Consider the following 20892-nt stretch of genomic DNA (forward strand, 5'->3'; position numbering starts at 1 on the left):
TTTTTTTTTTTTTTTTGGTAACAGTAATTTCCCTGCACCTATTTTTTAAATTCTTTTAAGAAAATTTTAATTTTGACAGTTAAAAGGTTTTCTTCAACTTACAGGAGTAACACTGGTTCCTTTTTCAAAGTACTGAATGTCAATGAAACATAGCAGCTTGGCTGCATTTCCATAATTCAGAGGAAGATTCAGACAGGAAAAATGATTCCGTTTGTGTCTTTAATAGACAAATGTTATTGGCAGTCTTAATGCTTATGCTCTAAGGCCAAGGAGAACCATCCAATTTTAGACTTCCTTTTTCCAGACTATGACACAAAAAACCTAGCCAGAAAATGGTTTAGCAGGCACAATAATGACTGGCCAAAGTAATGGAAACATTTCCAAAATGTCTTAGATATAAAATTTCTTTGGGATGTTTGCAGTTAGTGACAAATCCAGCATTCCTTTGATTGCATTAGCATCTCTGGCACTGACAGTAAAACTATTGTAGTAGAGATTTTATTCTGTAAGAGAGTGAGTTTTCTGCAGAGAATCCAAGAAGAGCTTTGTAGAAGGTCAGAGAAAAAATTCTTGTCTCAATCTATTCTTTTCCTAGTAAATCTGTTTCCCTTTGGAGCCTAGGAAAACATTAGATCTCCCTCCTTTGTCAATTAATTTTGGAGACACATTTATTTAAAAAGAGTTTGGTTATTTTCTGTTTTGCAGTTGGTAGCAAACACTTTATTGGAGTTTATATATAAAACAAGCGGCACTCAATAATTCATATTTCTTTCATGATGAGGTGTGAAATTCCAACCTAAGAATTAGACTTCATGACTTCACAACTCTTTTCAGCTGGTCAGTGAAATTAACATGACACCAGTTTTGGTCTTTGAATCCTAAATTATCTACTTTCTCTCTGCTGTGTTGCAGGATTTATTGGCTATGCTCCATATATCAACCGTATAGTTCAACAATGGAATCTCCAGGATAATGATGATGATCAACTCTTTTACACGAAAATTTACATTGATCCACTGAAAAGGGTGTGTAACAGCTGTAATTTTTTTCTTTTATTGATTTGGTTTTGTGTGTTGTATTGTGTTAATGTGGAGTGGTCAGAAACAAAGGATTTTATGATAGTGTGGCAACTGGTAAATTGAATTTCAAAATGTTCTTGGTGATAACATATTTTTAGTAGGTGAGATTGGTTTATGTCACCTGACTGGATATCAGCACTAGCTTAATGTGTCTTTATGGCTTCTCTTTTGTGGCCAAGTTGGCACACTCGCCAAACTTGGTTGGATGAGGTAGAAGGAAAGAAGAACTATGTAATGCAGTGCTATATGTATTGAAACACATATTGAAATGACTTGATACTAAAATGAAATGGCAGCCCTCACACCGTTGTCATGGCCCTGCCTCCACTGCATACTCACTTAGGCTGCCTTAGAATAACAGAATAAATTACATTATCAAAACTTCTGAGCTTGGAGATTTAAAGAAACAATAATGAAATCCTAAAGATTCTAGAGAATGTCTTCTTTCATAATCTTGAGTAAATAGCTGTCATTTATTAACGTAGAGCATTATAAATGTGTATTCTTGTATTCACTCGATCTTGCAGCTATAACTGTTTTCTCAAAAACTGCACCAAGCCATTTGATACCAGAGTGAACTTCTGCGGTTTAAAAAATGCAATGTATTCTCACTTGTAGTCCTTTAGCCTTGCAAAGCCCTTTATACCTCTCTGAGCTTCTTTGATCCTAGATAGGCTAGATGCTAGACTCTGTATCCACACTTTATCCATAGAGAAACTGAGACCACATAGTCAGTGACATTGTAGGGACTGGGTCCTTGGTTCTCTGAAAACCAAAATCTGGACTTAATTTTCTATTTCATACGATAATAACGTAGACTTTATGTGTTTAATTGGCTACAATTGTAAAATAACACCTTTTCTGATATTTTGAAATGACGTGTGACTAAAGCCACTCAAAAGACAGTTTTTAATTTGAAAATTACCTGTAATACCCCTGAAGACAGAGACCTTCCTCTGAGATTTGGAGCCTGGATATCATGGGTGTTGAGAAAACACTGAGGCCAAAAGCCCTGGTCCTTGTTCAAGTGTTTGGTGGCCCAGAGTGGATAGAGCCTGTAAGGATGGGTGTGATCCTTTTTAGGAGACTTTATAGCCAATTTGTGGATTTCAGATATTTGAGAATATGGAGCCTGAAGATTTAAAGAGATGATAATGAAATCCCTAAGAAGTTAGAGCCTGAGGATCCATGGGACTGTGCTATAGACACAGGCTTTTGCTTTTTATTCATAAGAATACTTAAACTGTAGTAAATAAAACAATGCAAAATAGCAGTGGTCTAAATAAGAAAGATATTTTATTTATTTATTTTTCCTTCTGCCACATTAAAAGTAATTAAGAGGTAGGGAGCACAAGGCTGTTAGGGAGACTTTATGCTGTCAAGAGGGATAGCTCTTTTGTTGCTCTATCATTGGCCCATAGCTCCCAGTTTTAATCTTACTTCCTTGTCCAAAATGACTACTTGAGTTTCAGTTATTGCATTCATATTCTGGGCACAGAGAGTCACAGTAATAAAAACAGGCCATCTCAGTTTCATCACTCTCTTTAAGTAGCCTTTCTAGAAGTCTTACCGAATAGTTTCTCATACTTTGATAAGAACATATTTATGTGCCCGCTCATAATACCCAAAAGAAAATCTCTTTTTTTTTAAGCAGATGTGTGCTACTGAAATCTGAGTTCCCCTATTGGGGAGTTGAGGGAATGTTGGGTACAATAAGCAGTCTCCCATAGGCCCTAGATAGAATATTCCTGAAATTGATGTAACTGAAACTTTGGAGAACAGTAAAGCAAGATTTTCTAATTTGAGAATACTTTTATAATATTTACCATTATAAGTTGATATTTAATAAACTTGCTATATATACTGGATACAGATATAAAAGTTACTTAATTGTGTGTTTGTAGTTGCTGTCATTAGGAAACAAGATTTTCTTTAAGTGTATTTTGCAATGAGTTACAACTATAGCAGTTTCTGTGTTTTAGCTAAATACTTTAGTCATCTAAATATTTTGATTAGACACTTAAGATATAAGAATATTTAACTTTAAATTCCCACAAAGAGCAAACTGTATTAATAGTGTTTGCTGCTTTTGCTGTCATTTTCAGTATCATTTCTATTCTTATGTTTCAGGAAGCTATTAACATCACATTGGATCACAAATGCAAAATTTTCCAGACCTTAAATGGAGCTGTAGGTATGGTTCCTAAATACCGGATTGCTTAAGTATACAAACACCTGTGTTTTCAACTATCTTTCCTTTGTTATGTCCATTTGGGGGCTGTGACTAAGGTTGACAGTGTAAATATTGTAATTAGTGTAACTTAAAAAAAATACTGGACTTGAACTTAACTTTGGTACATTAAAATCATTTCCTATGACTAGGGTGAAAAAGATAAGCTTCTGGCTTTAGGTAACTTAAAATTTAGTGTCTCACCATTTGGGAACTTTAGATAAGTTTATGAATTGATTACACTTTATCATTACACATTTTCCAGTGAAATTCTTTGTATCACGTATTGCCCAGAGTATTAGGGTAGATCCTTTTGACCCAACTGAAAGATAACTGGTGACAACTAGACAGGTAGACCAGGGAAGAGTGTGAGTGTGTGTGTGTGTGTGTGTACATGCTCATGTGTGGATATACATATGTGCCTGTGTATTATAGCTACATATATCTTGATAATACATTAAAACTAATCAATACAGTTTTAAATTTAAAATATTATAATTAACACATAAATACTTTAAAATATATGCATAAAGTTGAGAATATATTGTAATTCAATCAGTACTTCAAGTCAGTTCATTTAGTAAAAAGATTCTTAAAATCTAGTCAGTCTAGTCAGGCATAGTGGTGCATGCCTATAGTCCCAGCCATTTGAGAGGCTGAGGATTGCTTGATCCCAGGAGTTCGAGGCTGCAATGAGTTGTGATCATGCCCTTGTACTCCAGCCTGGGCCAGAAAGTGAGACCCAGTCTCTGGGGGGGGAAAAAAAAAAAAAGAGAGATTCTCACAATGCAAAATGTTTAGTTTGGATTGCTCAGTAAATTTTAAAAAGATGGCTGTGCTTCCCTCTGACTTGAGTTTTATCTTAATTAATGTGCTAGGTCTGATGTTTAAGAACAGGAAATATTGTCATTGGTAGCCAATTGCAGAAACCTTGCTTATGCCAGACAATATTCTACTCACCATGCATATATTGTTATTATCTTCATAATAACCCTAAAAGGCAGGCATGGATACCATTTGATAGATGACTAAACTTGGCAAGAATAACATTACTATGAAGGGGCAAAGGCAGGGTTGCAAGATGAATTATTCTAACAGACAACTCAGTGGCTTTGCACCTCAGTCATTTTACTGGTGCCAGGTTGGAGTGAGTTTGGTGTCAGTATCTGTTGTCACTGTCATCCCTCATTTTGGGTATCTGCTGACTTGGAGTAGATGAAGTTACTAGTAGTGTTGTAGCCCTTGGAATATTACATCCATGAGAAATTTTTTAATGATGACACACACACATACACACACAGACACACGAATACAGACACACACGCACACATACACACACATTTTAAATTACTAAAGCCTATTTTCTCTTTTTAACCCAGATGAAGTTGTTTTAAAATTTGAAAATGGCAAAGCCAGAGCTAAGAATACATTTTATGAGACATTACCAGTAGCAATTAATGGAAATGGACCCACCAAAGTAAGTAACGTTACTTTCATTTGGCTCTTTCTTGGAGATAGACTATGGATTGATATGTGGAATTTCATCTATTTTATTTTTAAAAATTTCTTTCAAAGACTTTATTTTGGTGCTAAAATAAAGGCTTCATCTTTTACACAGTATATCATCTGGTTTTATACTAATTAATTAATCAAACTGATGATTTTTCCTCAGCAGAGTGATAGCCTTTTATTGTATTTATAGCACGTTTAGTGTTTCATTAAATAATAACACCTAACTTGGGAGTGAGCCACATTTCTCTATACTGGGTATCCTTTCTCATTAGGAATTGCTCAGGACGTTAAGAGATCATTTGTTTCACCTGACTTGCCGTTTTCTAAGTTAACAACACTGTTAAGATTGGGGTATTACAATATGTCCAGAAAGCTTCCTCTTTTTCTTATTTCATTAACTACAGTAATGAAAGTGACATAATTTGACCAATAAAATTTTGGATCCTTTCTGTTTCAAATGTATATAATTGAGCTTGCCAAAAATGTTATTGACTGCAAAATTTATAGATGAAAAGTTTGTTTTGCGTGGGTCCAATCAAGCTGAAACGTAAATTGCATTGAAAAAATATAGTAATACTGTGCTTAAAACAACCTTCTGACATGCTGAAATGCCTGGTTTAAGTACCTAGAAAAGGGATTAACAGATTTTCGTTGTGGGAAGAAAATATTGGGGGATATGGGCTTCTGTTTTAAAATTTGAAAATGGAATGAGTGATCTGAATTCCAGGAAAAGATATGTGAATGGAAAGAAATGCAAGGAAAACCCGTGCTGGCAACTTCTGCTCCATCAAACTGAAAGAAGTAGATTCTTATCTCTTCTACTTAATCTTTCCCCTTTGGTTTTTATCCCATTCCAGCCTTCCTACAAAGCAATCTCTATCTTGTGCCCTCCTTCAGTCTCTATCTTATAATCAGTTTCCCCAGCTCTGTCATCTCCTTATTAGCATTTTGAAGACCCTTAAGTCTCTTCCATCTTGCAAACCAAACCAAACCAAGCCAACGCAAGGTAAAACATCCTCTTCAACCCACACTGCCTTCCAGGCTGCACCTGACTTTTTTATTCCCCTTCACAGCCAAACTTTCTTAAAATATAGATAACTCGCTGTCACTATTCCACCTCTTCCCATCACACTAAGAAATGCTCTTGTTAAGGTCTGTTTTGAAATCTTTGGTGAGTAGTGGACATTCTTCAGCCCTTATTTTTATTTCACTTAAAGACAGCATTTGACAATTTGTTGATCTCATTTGGTCCTAGTTGAATGCTCCTTCCCTTTGCTTCCACGATGCTCTGCTGCTTTGTCTATTAATTTTCTGGGCTTTCCTCTTCAATCTCTATTGTTCTTTAAAATACTTATTTTTAAAATTTTACAACTCAGTTTGTGTGCATGTAGTGACCCTCATCCTTACTGTTTTAGTAAATGTTCACAGGGGCGTGTCTGAGGCCTCTTCCTTTTTGTTTCCATATACATTGTTGGGTAATTTGGGTCATCAGTGAATTCTCTAAATGCTGGTGGTTTTCAAATCCTTGCTCTAACTCCTGTGTCTCTCCTAAACTCCAGGTCAGAATACTCAAGTGGTAGATTTCTGTGTTACATATATCCAGAGATTAAGACTTACAGCCTTACTGTCCCTTATAACCCAGTGGTTAACCAGAAGCTCTGTTTTGTTTTGGCTCTAGGCACTTCCCACTCCAAAAGCCCTCTGTTCTAACTCCTGTGCTTGCTGGTTTTATCTGATTTTCTCAGTGGCCATAGCAACTTTCTTAGTTCAGGCCACCTGCAGCCTCCCACTAGTAGCAATCACACCCCTAGGAGCCTAAAACTAGAGTATTCTGCCAAAGCAGAAACCCTGTCACTCTACTCAACTATATAATGACTTTCTGTGAACTTAGTTATAAAGTTGAAAATCCTCAACTTGTCTTATAAGGCTCTTTATTTTGCTCCTGCTTTAGTGGCTACCAATCTACCACCCCATTCACTCTCCCACTCCCAACACTACTCATATTCACACCCTCTTCACATTCATTTTCTCTTCCTTTCTCCCTCTCTGCTCAGCAATACTACATTACTTTCAACTTTGCAGAAGTTTCATGTTACTGTGTCTGCAAGTCTTCTGTACATGGTTTTTATATATCCTGGAATCCTCTGCCCCAATTCCCACCTGCTGTATCTCTACCTGCTAAGTCCTCCTTATCTTTTAGGTGACAGTGTAGTCTTTACTTTTCGGGTCCCTTGTATGCTTTTGTAATATCTGGAACTACTTCTGTTACAGTACATATCACACACTGGACAGGAATGGTATTTGCCTGTTTTCTGGTCTCTCTTACTTATTAGGCCTTTGGTCTAGGAATTACAGAAATCTTACTGTCTTGTTTACTTTTGTTTCCCCAAGGTCCAGCACATGTGAGGCAAATACTAGGCTTTCAACAAATCTTAATTGAATGTTAGAGTCAATAATCTAATGACCTAGCATTATTCTTGGGAGTAGTAAGGCAGATTATTTTCTGGCAGGGCAAACGCATTATCAAATTACTGTTGGTTGTCTGGGCACGGTGACTCATGCCTGTAATCCCAGTACTTTGAAAGGCTTAGGTGGGTTGGATCATTTGAGGGCAGGAGTTCAAGAGCAGCCTGACCAAGACAGGGTGAAACCCTGTCTCTACTAAAAATACAAAGTTAGCGGGAGGTGGTGGCACATGTCTTTAATCCCATCTACTTGAGAGGGCTGAGGCAGGAGAATCGCTGGAACCTGGGAGACAGAGGTTGCAGTGAGCCAAGATCATGCCATTACACTCCAGCCTGGGCAGCAAGAGCAAAGCTCTGTCTCAAAAAAAAAAAAACAGAAACAAACGAACAAAAAAAAAAACTACTCTTGGTCACTGTAACTTTCCCTAGGCAAATCTGATAAATGAATCCCTTTACTATGTGTGTGTAGTCACTGTTTTAGCTTTCTGTGATACTGTCAGTGCCAGTTAGTCAAGAGTTGGTAGAATCCCACTTTTCCCATAACTACATAGTGTTCTGTTCCTCCTTGGTAATACAATGTTTTAATCAAGTTTAGGCCAGTGCAGTGGTTCACGCCTCATGTCACAGCCTGGCCAACATGGTGAAACCCTGTCTCTACTAAAAATACAAAAACAAAACAACAACAACAAAAAATTAGGCAGGTGCTTGTAATCTCAGCTACTTGGCAGGCTGAGGCACAAGAATCGCTTAAACCTGGGAGGCAGAGGTTGCAGTCAGCCAAGATTGGGCCACTGCACTCCAGCCTTGGCGACAAAGCAAGACCGTGTCTCAAAAATGTAAATGTCTTTGAGGAGTGATTTTGGTCCTGAGAATTTAGTGATTATGGATAAGGCCTTATGTTCAGTGATTTCAATGTGATCACCAGTTCCTTCCAAATTTCCAGGATGATGCTGACTGGAGCTTTAAAAAGTAACTAAAGGACATATCACAAGAAAAGGAGCACGAATCCTTAATCATTTAGAAAGACCTAGGTGTACTAAGAAATATTAAGTCTTCTTGGAAACATTTTCAGTTTGCACTATCAGTGTTTCTGGCATTTCAAGCTATGTGATGCTCGTATTATGTTTTCTCTGATATGATCATATCTAGTTCATTTTGTTATTCTATTAGACAATAAAATATGAAGTTTTATTATAAATATTGGTATAATACAAAAACTTGAGAAAATTTGAATATGTAAACGTTTAACACTAACACTTTATAATATTAGGTTAAAATTAAATAAATTCAAATGAGTATGCTGCATATTCTTCTTATCCAGGCTGATGGGGAAAGAAAACTGATTACTACAAACATTTTTTAACCTTTATAAAAGGTGGAAGGATTTTTGGTATGATTTTTTGTAAGTTAGTTTTACTTATTATTTTGTTTAATAATGGATGTTTATAATGACAGGGGTTTTGAACCATAATATTGAACTAAATATTTAAGCAATTTTTTTCATTAAAAATATATACAATCTATAAGTGGTGAAGTGATTATAGTGTGTTGATAATACTAAACTATGTAAAATGAGCTTGTTTCCTACTTTCTCCAAATTTTATGCCATCAGAAAAAATAATTTTAATAATTTTAAATAATTTATACTGCCCTCCCATATGGTTTTAATTCATAGCTGCGTTCAGTTTTTATGTCTCCCCAGTATATATCTTTGAACATTATATTTTCATTTGTTTTCATAGTAGTATATAAACAATTTTGTGTTTCTGAATTAACATTTTATTTACAACGTGTTTAGGTATTTTAAATAATTATTTTCATACTTGTCTGTATAAATCTAACATGAATCAATTTTTAGATAGAAACTGGTTTCTAGTTTGAAGCTTTACTTCTTTACTTTTTATTCTTGAAACTCATTTATTGTTAGTAATGTATAAGATGCACATTTTAATGTTCAACCTTTTAAATATCAAACGATATACATCTTAATTATCGTGAATTTGGTTGCTTTTTAAAATTTTACTCTAAGTTCTTGGATACATGTGCTGAACGTGCAGGTTTGTTGTACATAGGTATACATGTGCTATGGTGGTTTGCTGCACCTGTCAGTCTGTCATCTAGGTTTTTAACTTCGCATGCATTACGTAGTTGTCCTAATGTTCTCCCTCCCCTTTCCCTCCACCCCGCAACAGGCCCCAGTGTGTCATGTTCCCCTCCCTGTGTCCATGAGTTCTCATTGTTCAGCTCCCACTTATGAGCGAGAACATGCAGTGTTTGGTTTCCTGTTTCTGTGTTAGTTTGGTGAGGATGATGGTTTCCAACTTCATCCTTGTCCCTGCAGAGGACGTGAACTCATTCTTTTTTTATGGCTACATAGTATTTCATGGTGTATATGTGCCACATTTTCTTTATCCAGTCTATCACTGATGGGCATTTGGGTTGGTTCCAAGTCTTTGCTATTGTAAATAGTGCTGCAATAAACATACGTGTGCATATGTCTTTATAGTAGAATGACTTATAATCCTTTTGATATGTACCCTGTAATGAGATTACTGGGTCAAATGGTATTTCTGGTTCTAGATCCTTGAGGAATCACCACAATGTCTTCCACAATGGTTGAACTAATTTACACTGCCACCAGCAGCATAAAAGCGTTACTATTTCTCTGCATCCTCACCAGCATCTGTTATTTCCAGACTTTAGTGATTGCCATTCTAACTAGCATGAGATGGTATCTCACTGTGGTTTTGATTTGCATTTCTCTAATGACCAGTGATGATGAGCTTTTTTTCATATGTTTGTTGGCCACATAAATGTCTTCTTTTGAGAAGTATCTGTTCATATCGTTCGCCCACTTTTTGATGGGGTTGTTTTTTTTCTTGTGAATTGGTTTAAGTTCCTTGTAGATTCTGGATATTGGATGGATAGATTGCAAAAATTTTCTCCTATTCTGTAGGTTGCCTGTTCACTCTGATGATAGTTTCTTTTACAGAGCAGAAGTTCTTTAGTTTAATTAGATCCCATTTGTCAATTTTGACTTTTGTTGCTGTTGCTGTTGGAGTTTTAGTCATGAAGTCTTTGCCCATGCCTGTGGGCTGAATGGTATTGCCTAGGTTTTCTTCTAGGGTTTTTACAGTTTTAGGTTTGCCTTTAATCCATCTTGAGTTGAATTTTTATAAGGTGTAAGGAAGAGGTCCAGTTTCTGTTTTCTGCATGTGGCTAGCCAGTTTTCCCAGCACTATTTATTAAATAGGGAATCCTTTCCCCATTGCTTGTTTTTGTCAGGTTTGTTGAAGATCAGATGGATGTACATGTGTGGTGTCATTTCTGAGGCCTTTGTTCTGTTCCACTGGTATATATATATACGTTTTGTTGCCAGTACCATGCTGTTTTGGTTACTCTAGCCTTGTAGTATAGTTTGAAGTCAGGTAACATGATGCCTCCAGCTTTGTTCTTTTTGCTTAGGATTGTCTTGGCTATACGGGCTCTTTTTTGCTTCTATATGAAATTTAAATTAGTTTTTTCTAGTTCTGCGAATATAGTCGATGGTAGCTTGATGGGAATAGTGTTGAATCGATAAATTACTTTGGACAGTTTGGCCATTTTCACGATACTGATTCTTCCTATCCTTGAGCATGGAATGTTCTTCCATTTGTTTGTGTCCTCTTTTATTTCATTGAGCAGCGGTTTGTAATTCTCCTTCAAGAGGTCCTTCACGTCCCTTGTAAGTTGTATTCCTAGGTGTTTTATTTTCTTTGTAACAGTTGTGAATGGGAGTTCACTCATAATTTGGCTATTATTAGTATATAGGAATGCTTGCAATTTTTGCACATTGATTACAAAAGAGAAAGTAAACGGGGGAAGAGCCAATAACCTGATCTGCACGTGAACATAACTCATTTCTAAAACTAATTTGATTTGTAATAAAATAGAGATGTTAATTTTGTGCATAAAACTGTAGTACTTCGGTCACTGTGACCTTGAATAATTGGATATAATTCTTAAAAGCAAGAAAGAGGAAAGGATTTGGGTGGAAAAGTTTCTCTGTCAATGAAAATGACATCATACTTGGAAACATTTTGATATTGTGAAAGAAGAATCAGGAAAATACTGCCACCTAGTAGCCCAGGAGTGCCCAGAGCAGCCTAACTGCATAAACAGCCTTCTGCGCCGTCTAGAGCTGCCAGCAAAAATGTCTGCAGTTTTCATGAGGAAAACAGATGTGAATGGGGGCTGGTGATGGTGTATAACCTCTGCCTGTGTGGTGAGGGATCCAAAAGAGGGAAGTTTCTAGTCAAAAGTAATGTTTCTAGAAGATATTAGTTATCTAGGAAACAAATTGAGATAAAAAGCAGAAGGTAGGAAAGTGACAGGTTTAATTCTGGAAACTGAAAGTGCTGTCTTTTATGCTCTAACATTTTAAAACTAGTGATCATTTTAATATTCATATAGGGATACTAGTAGACTGATCAATAATTCATGAAATAAATTTTACATTTTTAATAGGATTTCTGAGGTGGTGGAAATACCATTCTTCATATATAATGGAGATTTTAGATATGGCCAAATATTTGGAAAATTTTTTCTGTCCTAAAAAAAAAACTTTTCTCAGGATATTTTAAACAAAACTATGCTTTCCACCCTTTCATATTCTTCATCTTTTTAAAAAATAGTGCTAAACAGGAATACATTTCCACAGATATTTTTCCTTCAACACCATGATATTTTGTAGAACACAAATGATTAATGTTTGCCTTTGTCATTTGACAACAGTAAAATATTTATTTCTGTTTTTATTATCAAGACACATTAAAATGACCACATCGACTCTTGAAATGTCATTAATATCATGACTACATATTTCCTGCCTTGTAATTTGTTTCCTGAATTATCCTGTAGTCCAGAAGAAATGTAAATGGCTTACTTGTCCATGTCTTCTAATTTTGCTGTAGAGATTAAATGTAGCTATATCTATAATATCTGTACAACACAAAGTTTTTCCCATTTTAAAGTTCTTGTTTCAGCAGTATTTGTTTCAGTGTTTCAGTACGATAAGAATATTTGAACAGGATCCTAAATATTTGAAAAGAATCTGGCAAAATGGTACCCAACTACTTCATGTATTCCTCACTTTAACATCTCCTTTAGAACTTTGAGAAGCTAGAAAACTATAGTTGACACTTTTGTCCATTTTTTTGATCCCCATGTTTAACATGGGCTTCCTTTCTTTTGATTTCATTTTACCTTTCCAATAAAAAATTATTGACCATATAATCATAATAGGGATTTTAGGTACTTCTTTTTAATAGCATGAGGCAAAATTATAGTTTGTGGAAAGAAAATTTGAAAAACCTATTAATATAAATGCTCAAACCTCTACTGAGTGTTAAAATTGCGATGTAGTAATTTCACTTATTATTTACTCAGCAGGATTTTCCCTAACGTGTTCAAATTCTAGGGACATTAAAGATTTTGAGGATTCAGAGCAAATCTAAATGTGTCTACCTCCGTCACTTACCCTTCTTCCCTCACACCATCCCTCCCCAAAACACACAGAAGAGCACAGATTTTTTTTAGCAGTTAAAATGAATACCAGTAGCTGTTTAAGGACAGATACTTCACAAAGGGGATCCTCAGAGAGATTTGAAAGAAGATGGGTTAGGAAATAATATTGTACTTTAGCTTACTTTCAATAGAATTTGGCAGGTGACTGTTATTAGGGGTTGCCCTGGATCTATTTTGATCTGCAGGCTGTCTTTTCCTGAATCAGTATCCCTGAATCACTGCGCAAAAGCTTAGCTTATAGTAGCATAGTTTCCTGGAAGAGCTTAGTGTCTTTTGGTAACAAAGCTTACTTAGTATTTATTTTGTGTGGCATTGTGTTAGTTAGAGGTCACATTACTACTGCCCCATTTACTGTAGGTATCTGTGCTCAGCTTTAAACAGGTTTATCTTATTATGAAATTACTATTCATTTGACTCTTATTTGTATTTTTCCTAATTAAGTCTCACTAGCCTAGTTAAAACACCATTTCATTGTTTGCTTTTTCTTTTTGATCATCCTTTCCAGTATTATATCTAATATAATATGAAATAAAATGACCTTTATGATTTAGAAGACTTTTTTGGCATTTCTAGACATACTTTTTCCTGCTTTACAATTCATATTCTGGAGAAAACTATTCAGTGTGCACTACAGATGATATATTAGTAGAATTACTAAAGGAATATGCCTACTGCAGAAAACATACTTTTAAAATAGATGATTATAGAATGAAACCACATTGATGAAAAGCCTACTTTCGTTAATAACCTTTTCCTTCATTTACAAGATTCTCCTGAATTATTTTGGAAACTATGTACCCAATTCATGGACACAGGATAATGGCTGCACTCTTTGTGAATTGGATACGATCGACTTGTCTGCAGTAGATGTAAGTGGAATTGATTATGTGTGAAATGTAGTAATAGAAAGTACCTTGTCATGAAATACTGTGATTTATAGGAAAAAAAGCAAATTATTTTATAGTTTTGATTTTGTGATAGATAACAGGTGCATAGTTTTAAAACATGGTGATTCAGCCAATTGATAGATTTGTGTTTCGGAACTGTTTTTGAAAGAAAAACCAGCTAATAATTGAACCCAATGAAAGAGTCCTATGGTTAATATTTAATAGCTTACTACGATTGAGTGCTCTTATGTTTAGTCTGTTAGCTTAGGCAAAGCATTGAGAAAAAAATCATTACAAGGCTTCAGTATTTTTATTGACTAATTTTATCTGTGCTGGATTTTCAAAATTGATATGTAAAAATTAATATTACCTGATTATATAACACACTAGTGTTCTAACTACTTTACGTATAATAACTCATTTAAACTTCACAAAACTCCTAAAGTAAGTAGTACAATTGACTCAGTTTTGCAGATGAGAAAACTGAGGTGCATAAATGTAAGTAACATGTTGAAGAGCACACAGTTTTAAGTATTGGAGTTGGGATTTGAATATAGGGAGTCTGGCTCCAGACTGTATGTTCTTGACACTGTGCATTTTTACCTGTGTGATGTGTATATTCTAGGCATGGTGTTACTTGTATGTATTTCATAGATAGTTATAGTTACATTTTATCGTTTGTGTTTTGAGGGTGAACAAAGAGTTGAAAATATTTATTATTAATCTGTAAAACATTTTTATGTATCTTTGTTCTAGCATCAGCCAGAGCTGATATCCTACAGTAACATTTTTCTTCCAAAAAATTGCTCTCATAACTTGGAAGATTATATGTACGAAGCGTTGATTATAGGGAGTTATTTTGTCATTAAGACTGATTTTTTTCCTTCATTCACCATAGTTTCATTGAGTACCTATAGCAGCCAGAAACGTAGAAGCTATATAGGCAAAAATAAAGCTCTTAGGAATATAGTACTACTAACTCCGGAACCCATCCAAATGCAAAATACTTTTACTGTAATATGTTCAGGCTCCTGAATTAAATAGTTTCTATTCTTACCATTGTCTGAAAGGAGTATAAAGAGTAACTCGTGTACATGTAGGAGCTTATGAATAGAGCCCTGTTTTACTGAAAGTAAGGTTTTTGACCAGTCTCTCAAATAACAAACTGTTTGCTATCTGGAAAGAATACCAGAATATTTCTGAATTAAGCTGCATCATGAAGATATTTAAAAATTTATCCTGGCCGGGCGCGGTGGCTCAAGCCTGTAATCCAGCACTTTGGGAGGCCGATGATGGGCGGGATCACGAGGTCAGGAGATCGAGACCATCTGCGTAAGCACAGGTGGAAAACCCCGTCTGCTTACTAAAAGAAAATACAAAACAACTAGCCGGATGAGGTGGCGGGTGCCTGGCCTGTTAGTCCAGCACTCGGGATGCTGAGGCAGGAGAATGTGTGTGAACCGGGACCGGAGTTTGCAGTGAGCCGAGATCCGGCCACAGCACTCCAGCCTGGGCGACAGAGCGAGGACTCCACGCTCAAAAAAAAAAAAAAAAAAAAAAAAAAATTATCCTGTATCTTTTTTGCTGAAAGCAGTATTGTCTTCTGGAGGGCGAGTTAATACTTTTATCTGTTTTGTTTCTTTTATATAAACTTTCTGGTGCAAAGATAGAAAATATTTATATTAACATTTTCTTTTGCATATTAGGAGTATGTGATTTAATACTTAAGCTATTTTGTCTTACAGCTTGTTAAAATGTGCTAGAAAGGAAAATTGTTCATTCCATTATGCACAATAAAATTATTTGCTACATACACCTATTTTTCAATAGGGATATAAAAATTAAAATTGTGTTGGTGGTTAAATCCCAAGCCTATCATAATGTTAGATGTGGGCCATAGGCAAGTTTCTTTATATGTAAAGTCATAGTGACTTTCTCAGAGTGTTGGTAGGAATGTTAAATGAAATGTTACACACATGTATATAATGAATATATGTAACAAATATATAAATGATATTTTATTTGTATAAATTTAATATACATATACGAAGTGGTCAGCCTTCAATAAATGTTAACTGTTATATTGTTGTTATTATATAAACATGAACTTAGGTTGATAATGGTGATGTAGTGGATTGAAACCCAGCACTTTACCCTCAAATATGTGTGTTCTAGGTTACTTAAATTTCTCTAAATCTCATTTTCCTCATGTGCAAATTTGGGAAAAGACCTCTAAGGCTTTTATGAAAATCAAATGAAATGCATCATCTCATTTGATAAAGGACAGTTGTGACCTACTTTTAAAGTATTTTCCTATTAAATTGAGAACTACTAGAGAGTGGATATTTTGTATTCTTTGTATTTGCTTATTCATTTAATAAATATTTGGGCAAGTGAATGAATGAAGAAGTATGATAGTGTACAAGGTGTACTTTTATGCGAGCATATGTTATTATACAGATAATGGAGGAATGTGTGAGGTACTGTGTATGAAAAAATGGAAGAAGGTTGCTAATTCAGCACTTAACGTATAAGGTATTTAAAAAAATGTGTAGTTCTTTTGTTCAGACTTTAAGACATGGCTTTGGTAAGACATAAACAAATCTTCCATAGATTTCTGGTCATGACACTGTTACGTGGGCATTTACTTGTGTTTCTGTCTTCCCCATCTACTTGTAAGTCTTTCAAGCCAGGAACTTTCATTCCTTTTGCTAAATATTGCCCATCATGTGGATTGGAATGTATAATTGCTGTTTCAGAATTGTTTGTGCAATTAATGAAGGATAAACTCCACACCAAAACATATCTAAAGAGAACTTAAGAAAATTTATTAAAACATATACATTAAGATAAGATAATATTAGTGAAAGAAGATAGCTCTCCTTATACATAATATAATAACGAAAGGAAATAAAAGGATAAAGTCTCAGGTCTCCCACGATTGCTTTTTTTGTGCTCTAAATTAAGCCCTGAACTTTAAGCCATGGAAACAAAAAGAGAAACACAATTAGTATTTTGTTTCTTAGATGAAGCTTTCAAAATAGCTTTCAGATGTGAAGAAGTTTCGGTAAGGGCTATTTTAAAGGAAGCATTGACTAGTAGTGTAAGCAGTACCATGAATTACATTCATGTAATAAATATGATAATTTCATCTTTAAACCTAACCCATAACCAAGATGGGATTCAGAAATATGATAATTTCACTTTTAAACCTAACTCATAACCAAGATGGGATTTAGTAAAATCACTTTGATGAGAGGGCCACAAAAATTGGTTTCAAGTGTTAGAGAACTGCCATGGGGCAATTCAAATTTAGCAGATTATGTTGAATTGGTATTCTAGTATTTTTTGTGTCATGGTGATTAAGATTTGAATAAAATTTAAAATAAAACCATACTAATGATAATTTTTTATGTTTGGTGTAAAACAAAGGTCCATCCAAACGTAACAATAGGTGTTTTTATTGAGCAACCAACACCTTTTCTACCTCGGTTTCTGGACATATTGTTGACACTGGATTACCCAAAAGAAGCACTTAAACTTTTTATTCATAACAAAGTAAGTATTTGAGAAATGAATATTTTATGTCAAAACTATTTCTGGTCTCTTTTGGAACTATTTGTTATTTATGTCTAATAAAATTCATTGGGTTAAGTTCAGTGGAGGATTTTTGGAGTAATTACAGCCCTGCCTTTTTAGGACCTAAGGATTTTAGAGTCTAGAGACTAGCACCACAATATTGATAGGAGCCACATGAAACTGCCAGTTTCTGTAGATCAAAAATGACTGAATATTAGCCATCATCATATAGCTTAAATTAATATACAGTGAAGGAGATTCAAAGGACCTTAAATCCCTTTGCCTTTGGCTTAGTTATGGTACTTTCTTCTATAGAATTGGTCATTAAATTGTTTGCAATTTAAGACAATAACATATCATCAAAACTTGAAACAATTTGCAGATAGAGTACTGTTTTGATGAATCACACAAGTGCATGCCATTCCTCAAAGGATTTTGATACTGTCATTTTCTTCAAAAATATTCCGAGCCTCCTACATACCTCCCACATATTTCTAAACTTGAAGATATTTTTCCTCAATATTTTTTCAGTTATTTTCATCTACTAAAACAGTTGGTGTTTAACATTGTCTAGAAAAACTCAATAGCTGTGAAGTGTGCGATTTTCTCTCTTCTGTCCTAATACTGTTTGTTTACCATTGTTCTTTTTTCCTAATGTAAATGTCAGCTGACCATTCACATTGTCCAGGGAATATTTTAACTGCAGGAAACTAGCTTAAATGGATTTAAAATAGTGAAAAATTGAGCATTTGTGTTGTAAAATATGTTGTAATGTATATACTTTCACTAAAGTATTTTGGTTTTATGTATTATCTTTTATTTATATTTTCCCTGCTTTCATAGGGCCTTAAAATCCTTGATGGCGGAAGTTTTTATCTTATCTTCAGTTATTTAGTATTAACTCTATGTTGCTTTTATGTGATAAGTTATTTTAAAAATCTGCAAACAGCAACAGCTTTTCAGAAAACTGAGAGACTTGACAGAAATCTCTGAAATACTCTAATGACGGAGACAGATAATCTTATGTGAATTTTAGCACAGTTGAATCACACTAAAATTGGTAACTTTTATGTTGATGGTTTTCCCATTAATCTGTCCATAGAATTTGGTTAAATTTTTCCTTTTTTTGGTAAATAAAACATTTTATTGTATATGACCATTTATTTTGCTCTCTGGTTTCAAAGAGTATTTTGTAAAATGTGATTATTTAAATTTATAACTCAGATTGATGACTATTATGCTTGGAAGACATAGTTTTGTAGATATTTTACAACATATATCTAAGATTTCTAGGCTCTAGGCCATATTTTTCTTCTCCAATTGGAAACATTTTATATTACTCAGGATTTAAGTATTTATGCAAACACCTATTAAAGATTTAAGTATTTATACAAAGACTTGTCTAGCAGTAGATGTTGACAGAATTTTGAAGCATCTTTAAGAATATTGATATATATGTATTTAAGATTATTCATGTGACATTTAAGTGATATCTAAATATAACATGTTTAATGTGGTTATTATTTTATATGTAATTGAATATATGAATTGTAGAATTCACGACTTTGAATGTGAAGCACTCTCTACATATGAATACTTCAGTCATCTTATTGTCTTATTCTCTAATTTTTGATTTTTAAAATATGTTACAGGAAGTTTATCATGAAAAGGACATCAAGGTATTTTTTGATAAAGCTAAGCATGAAATCAAAACTATAAAAATAGTAGGACCAGAAGAAAATCTAAGTCAAGCAGAAGCCAGAAACATGGGAATGTATGTTTTAATAAATTAAAATTAAATTATGCTAAGGAAACTTTAAGAAAAAATAAACTTTTAAATTAAAATTGTTATGCTGAATTTGGGTGTCTCAAACTATTTGTCTTTTTGTGTATGCAGTAGCCAACTTAGACTGCGTTTATGTTTGTATGTATTTATACATAAAGGGCTGTAGAAGTTACTTATGTTTTTCTTTTAATGGCTACGAGTCAGTATGTTTAATCAAATGATGAGTCAAAGTAAGATCAAGATTTTTTAAACTGCAGATAAATAAATAGTATGACTTTCATAGCAGTGACTTAATGTTAAATGTACGCTCTGAAAGTTGTGTGTAGTAAAAGTGTGTTTTTAGACTGTGGGGGAAACAGGTGCTCTTAGTCTCCAGTTGCTCACTGATCTAGATAATACTGTAATCCCAAGAAGGGGTCTTGTAGGCCTTTTGTTTAGCCCTGTTAATACTTCATTCTACTAATAAAACTCTAGTAATAGTAAAAACAATCGTGTATTCAATGAATGTTAATTGAATATGCCAGGAAGTGTGTTAAGAGCAGCTGATAAAAAGGTGAAGACATAATCCATTCTCATCAGGAATTAGTCTTATCTACTACGAACCCTAATGCCTGTGCTGCAGAAGCTGAGGTCCCAGAGGGTTGGATTCTGACTAGGTTGGGGGTGTAGGGATAGACAGAAAAGAGGCCTCTGAAAAACCGAACTGATGTTATTACTAATGATTCCATAATTTATTCTTTAGAGAATCCTCTGGGTCCACATTCAGAACATATTTTCTTTAATTTTTTTTCATGATTGTACCAAGTGTTCTGTCTGGTATTTTGTTTGACAGTTGCTTGGAACAAATGTGGTGTGGAGACACACACTGACAACAGCAAAAAGTGCTGCCTGGGACTGGCAGTGAGGGAGGGGAGCTCAGAGGTAGGAAGTTGATAACCCAAATGTCATCCGGTATCTTCAGTTGTTCATTCCTTGATATTCCTGATGATAGTGTTACAAACTGTACCAGGGAAAGCAAACATAGTCACTGCCCCTGGTGAGAAGGCAGGGGAATAACTATCTTAGAAAACTTGATGCAAATCAAGTTCTTAAAATATTAATACCTGAAAAATCATATACTTATATCTCCAACATTCTTTTAAAACAGTTGTGGGATATACAAGTTGCATTTGTGTGCATGTGTATGTATGTGTGCAAAAACATTTTGATTTGTGGATGTTTTATGCCTTAAAATATTTAGTGGCTTGAAAGTACATTTTAACTGGCCTAAAATTTTAGAGGTGATCTCCTTATGAATATCTGTGTTAAATTGAACATTTTGAAATTTAAGACAATATATATATCCTTTCAGCTATTGTCTTTCTATTTTGATCAGAAAAGTATGCTAGAGAACCATATTTTACATATAAGAATATTTATGTTAACATTTTTCAGTCAGCAGATATTTGTTTTATCTCATGCCCATTTCATTTTCTTTTTCAATGTTAGGGACTTTTGCCGTCAGGATGAAAAGTGTGATTATTACTTTAGTGTGGATGCAGATGTTGTTTTGACAAATCCAAGGACTTTAAAAATTTTGATTGAACAAAACAGGTACTGTCTAAAATTCAATATCAGTTTATGGTTAAAATGATCATTTTTCATATTGATGTGAACATAGTGTAGTTATTGCGTGTTTAGTAAATTGAGGGAACTTAGTTATATTCTGCAGCTTATAAACTTTCAAGTTAATTACTTTTCATTTTAAGAGTCTTAGAAAACAACCTGAATACATCTAGAAGTATTTAAT

General features: G+C 34.4%; 1 protein-coding gene across 3 annotated transcripts in view; it reads left to right on the plus strand.

Annotated features, from left to right (window-relative positions):
* Positions 1-20892, plus strand: part of PLOD2 (procollagen-lysine,2-oxoglutarate 5-dioxygenase 2) — a 96164-nt gene that overhangs the window by 61010 nt on the left and 14262 nt on the right. For all 3 annotated transcript variants that reach the window (XM_017889317.1, XM_017889319.1, XM_017889320.1), the window contains 7 exons: positions 913-1025; positions 3210-3273; positions 4689-4786; positions 13619-13720; positions 17171-17296; positions 18970-19091; positions 20592-20696. In XM_017889317.1, coding sequence (XP_017744806.1) covers positions 913-1025; positions 3210-3273; positions 4689-4786; positions 13619-13720; positions 17171-17296; positions 18970-19091; positions 20592-20696 — 730 coding nt within the window. The remainder of the gene's footprint in view (positions 1-912; positions 1026-3209; positions 3274-4688; positions 4787-13618; positions 13721-17170; positions 17297-18969; positions 19092-20591; positions 20697-20892) is intronic.

The sequence above is a fragment of the Rhinopithecus bieti genome, unplaced genomic scaffold (genome assembly GCF_001698545.2).
Source record: "Rhinopithecus bieti isolate Rb0 unplaced genomic scaffold, ASM169854v2 scaffold_19037, whole genome shotgun sequence".
Taxonomy (NCBI): Eukaryota; Metazoa; Chordata; class Mammalia; order Primates; family Cercopithecidae; genus Rhinopithecus; species Rhinopithecus bieti.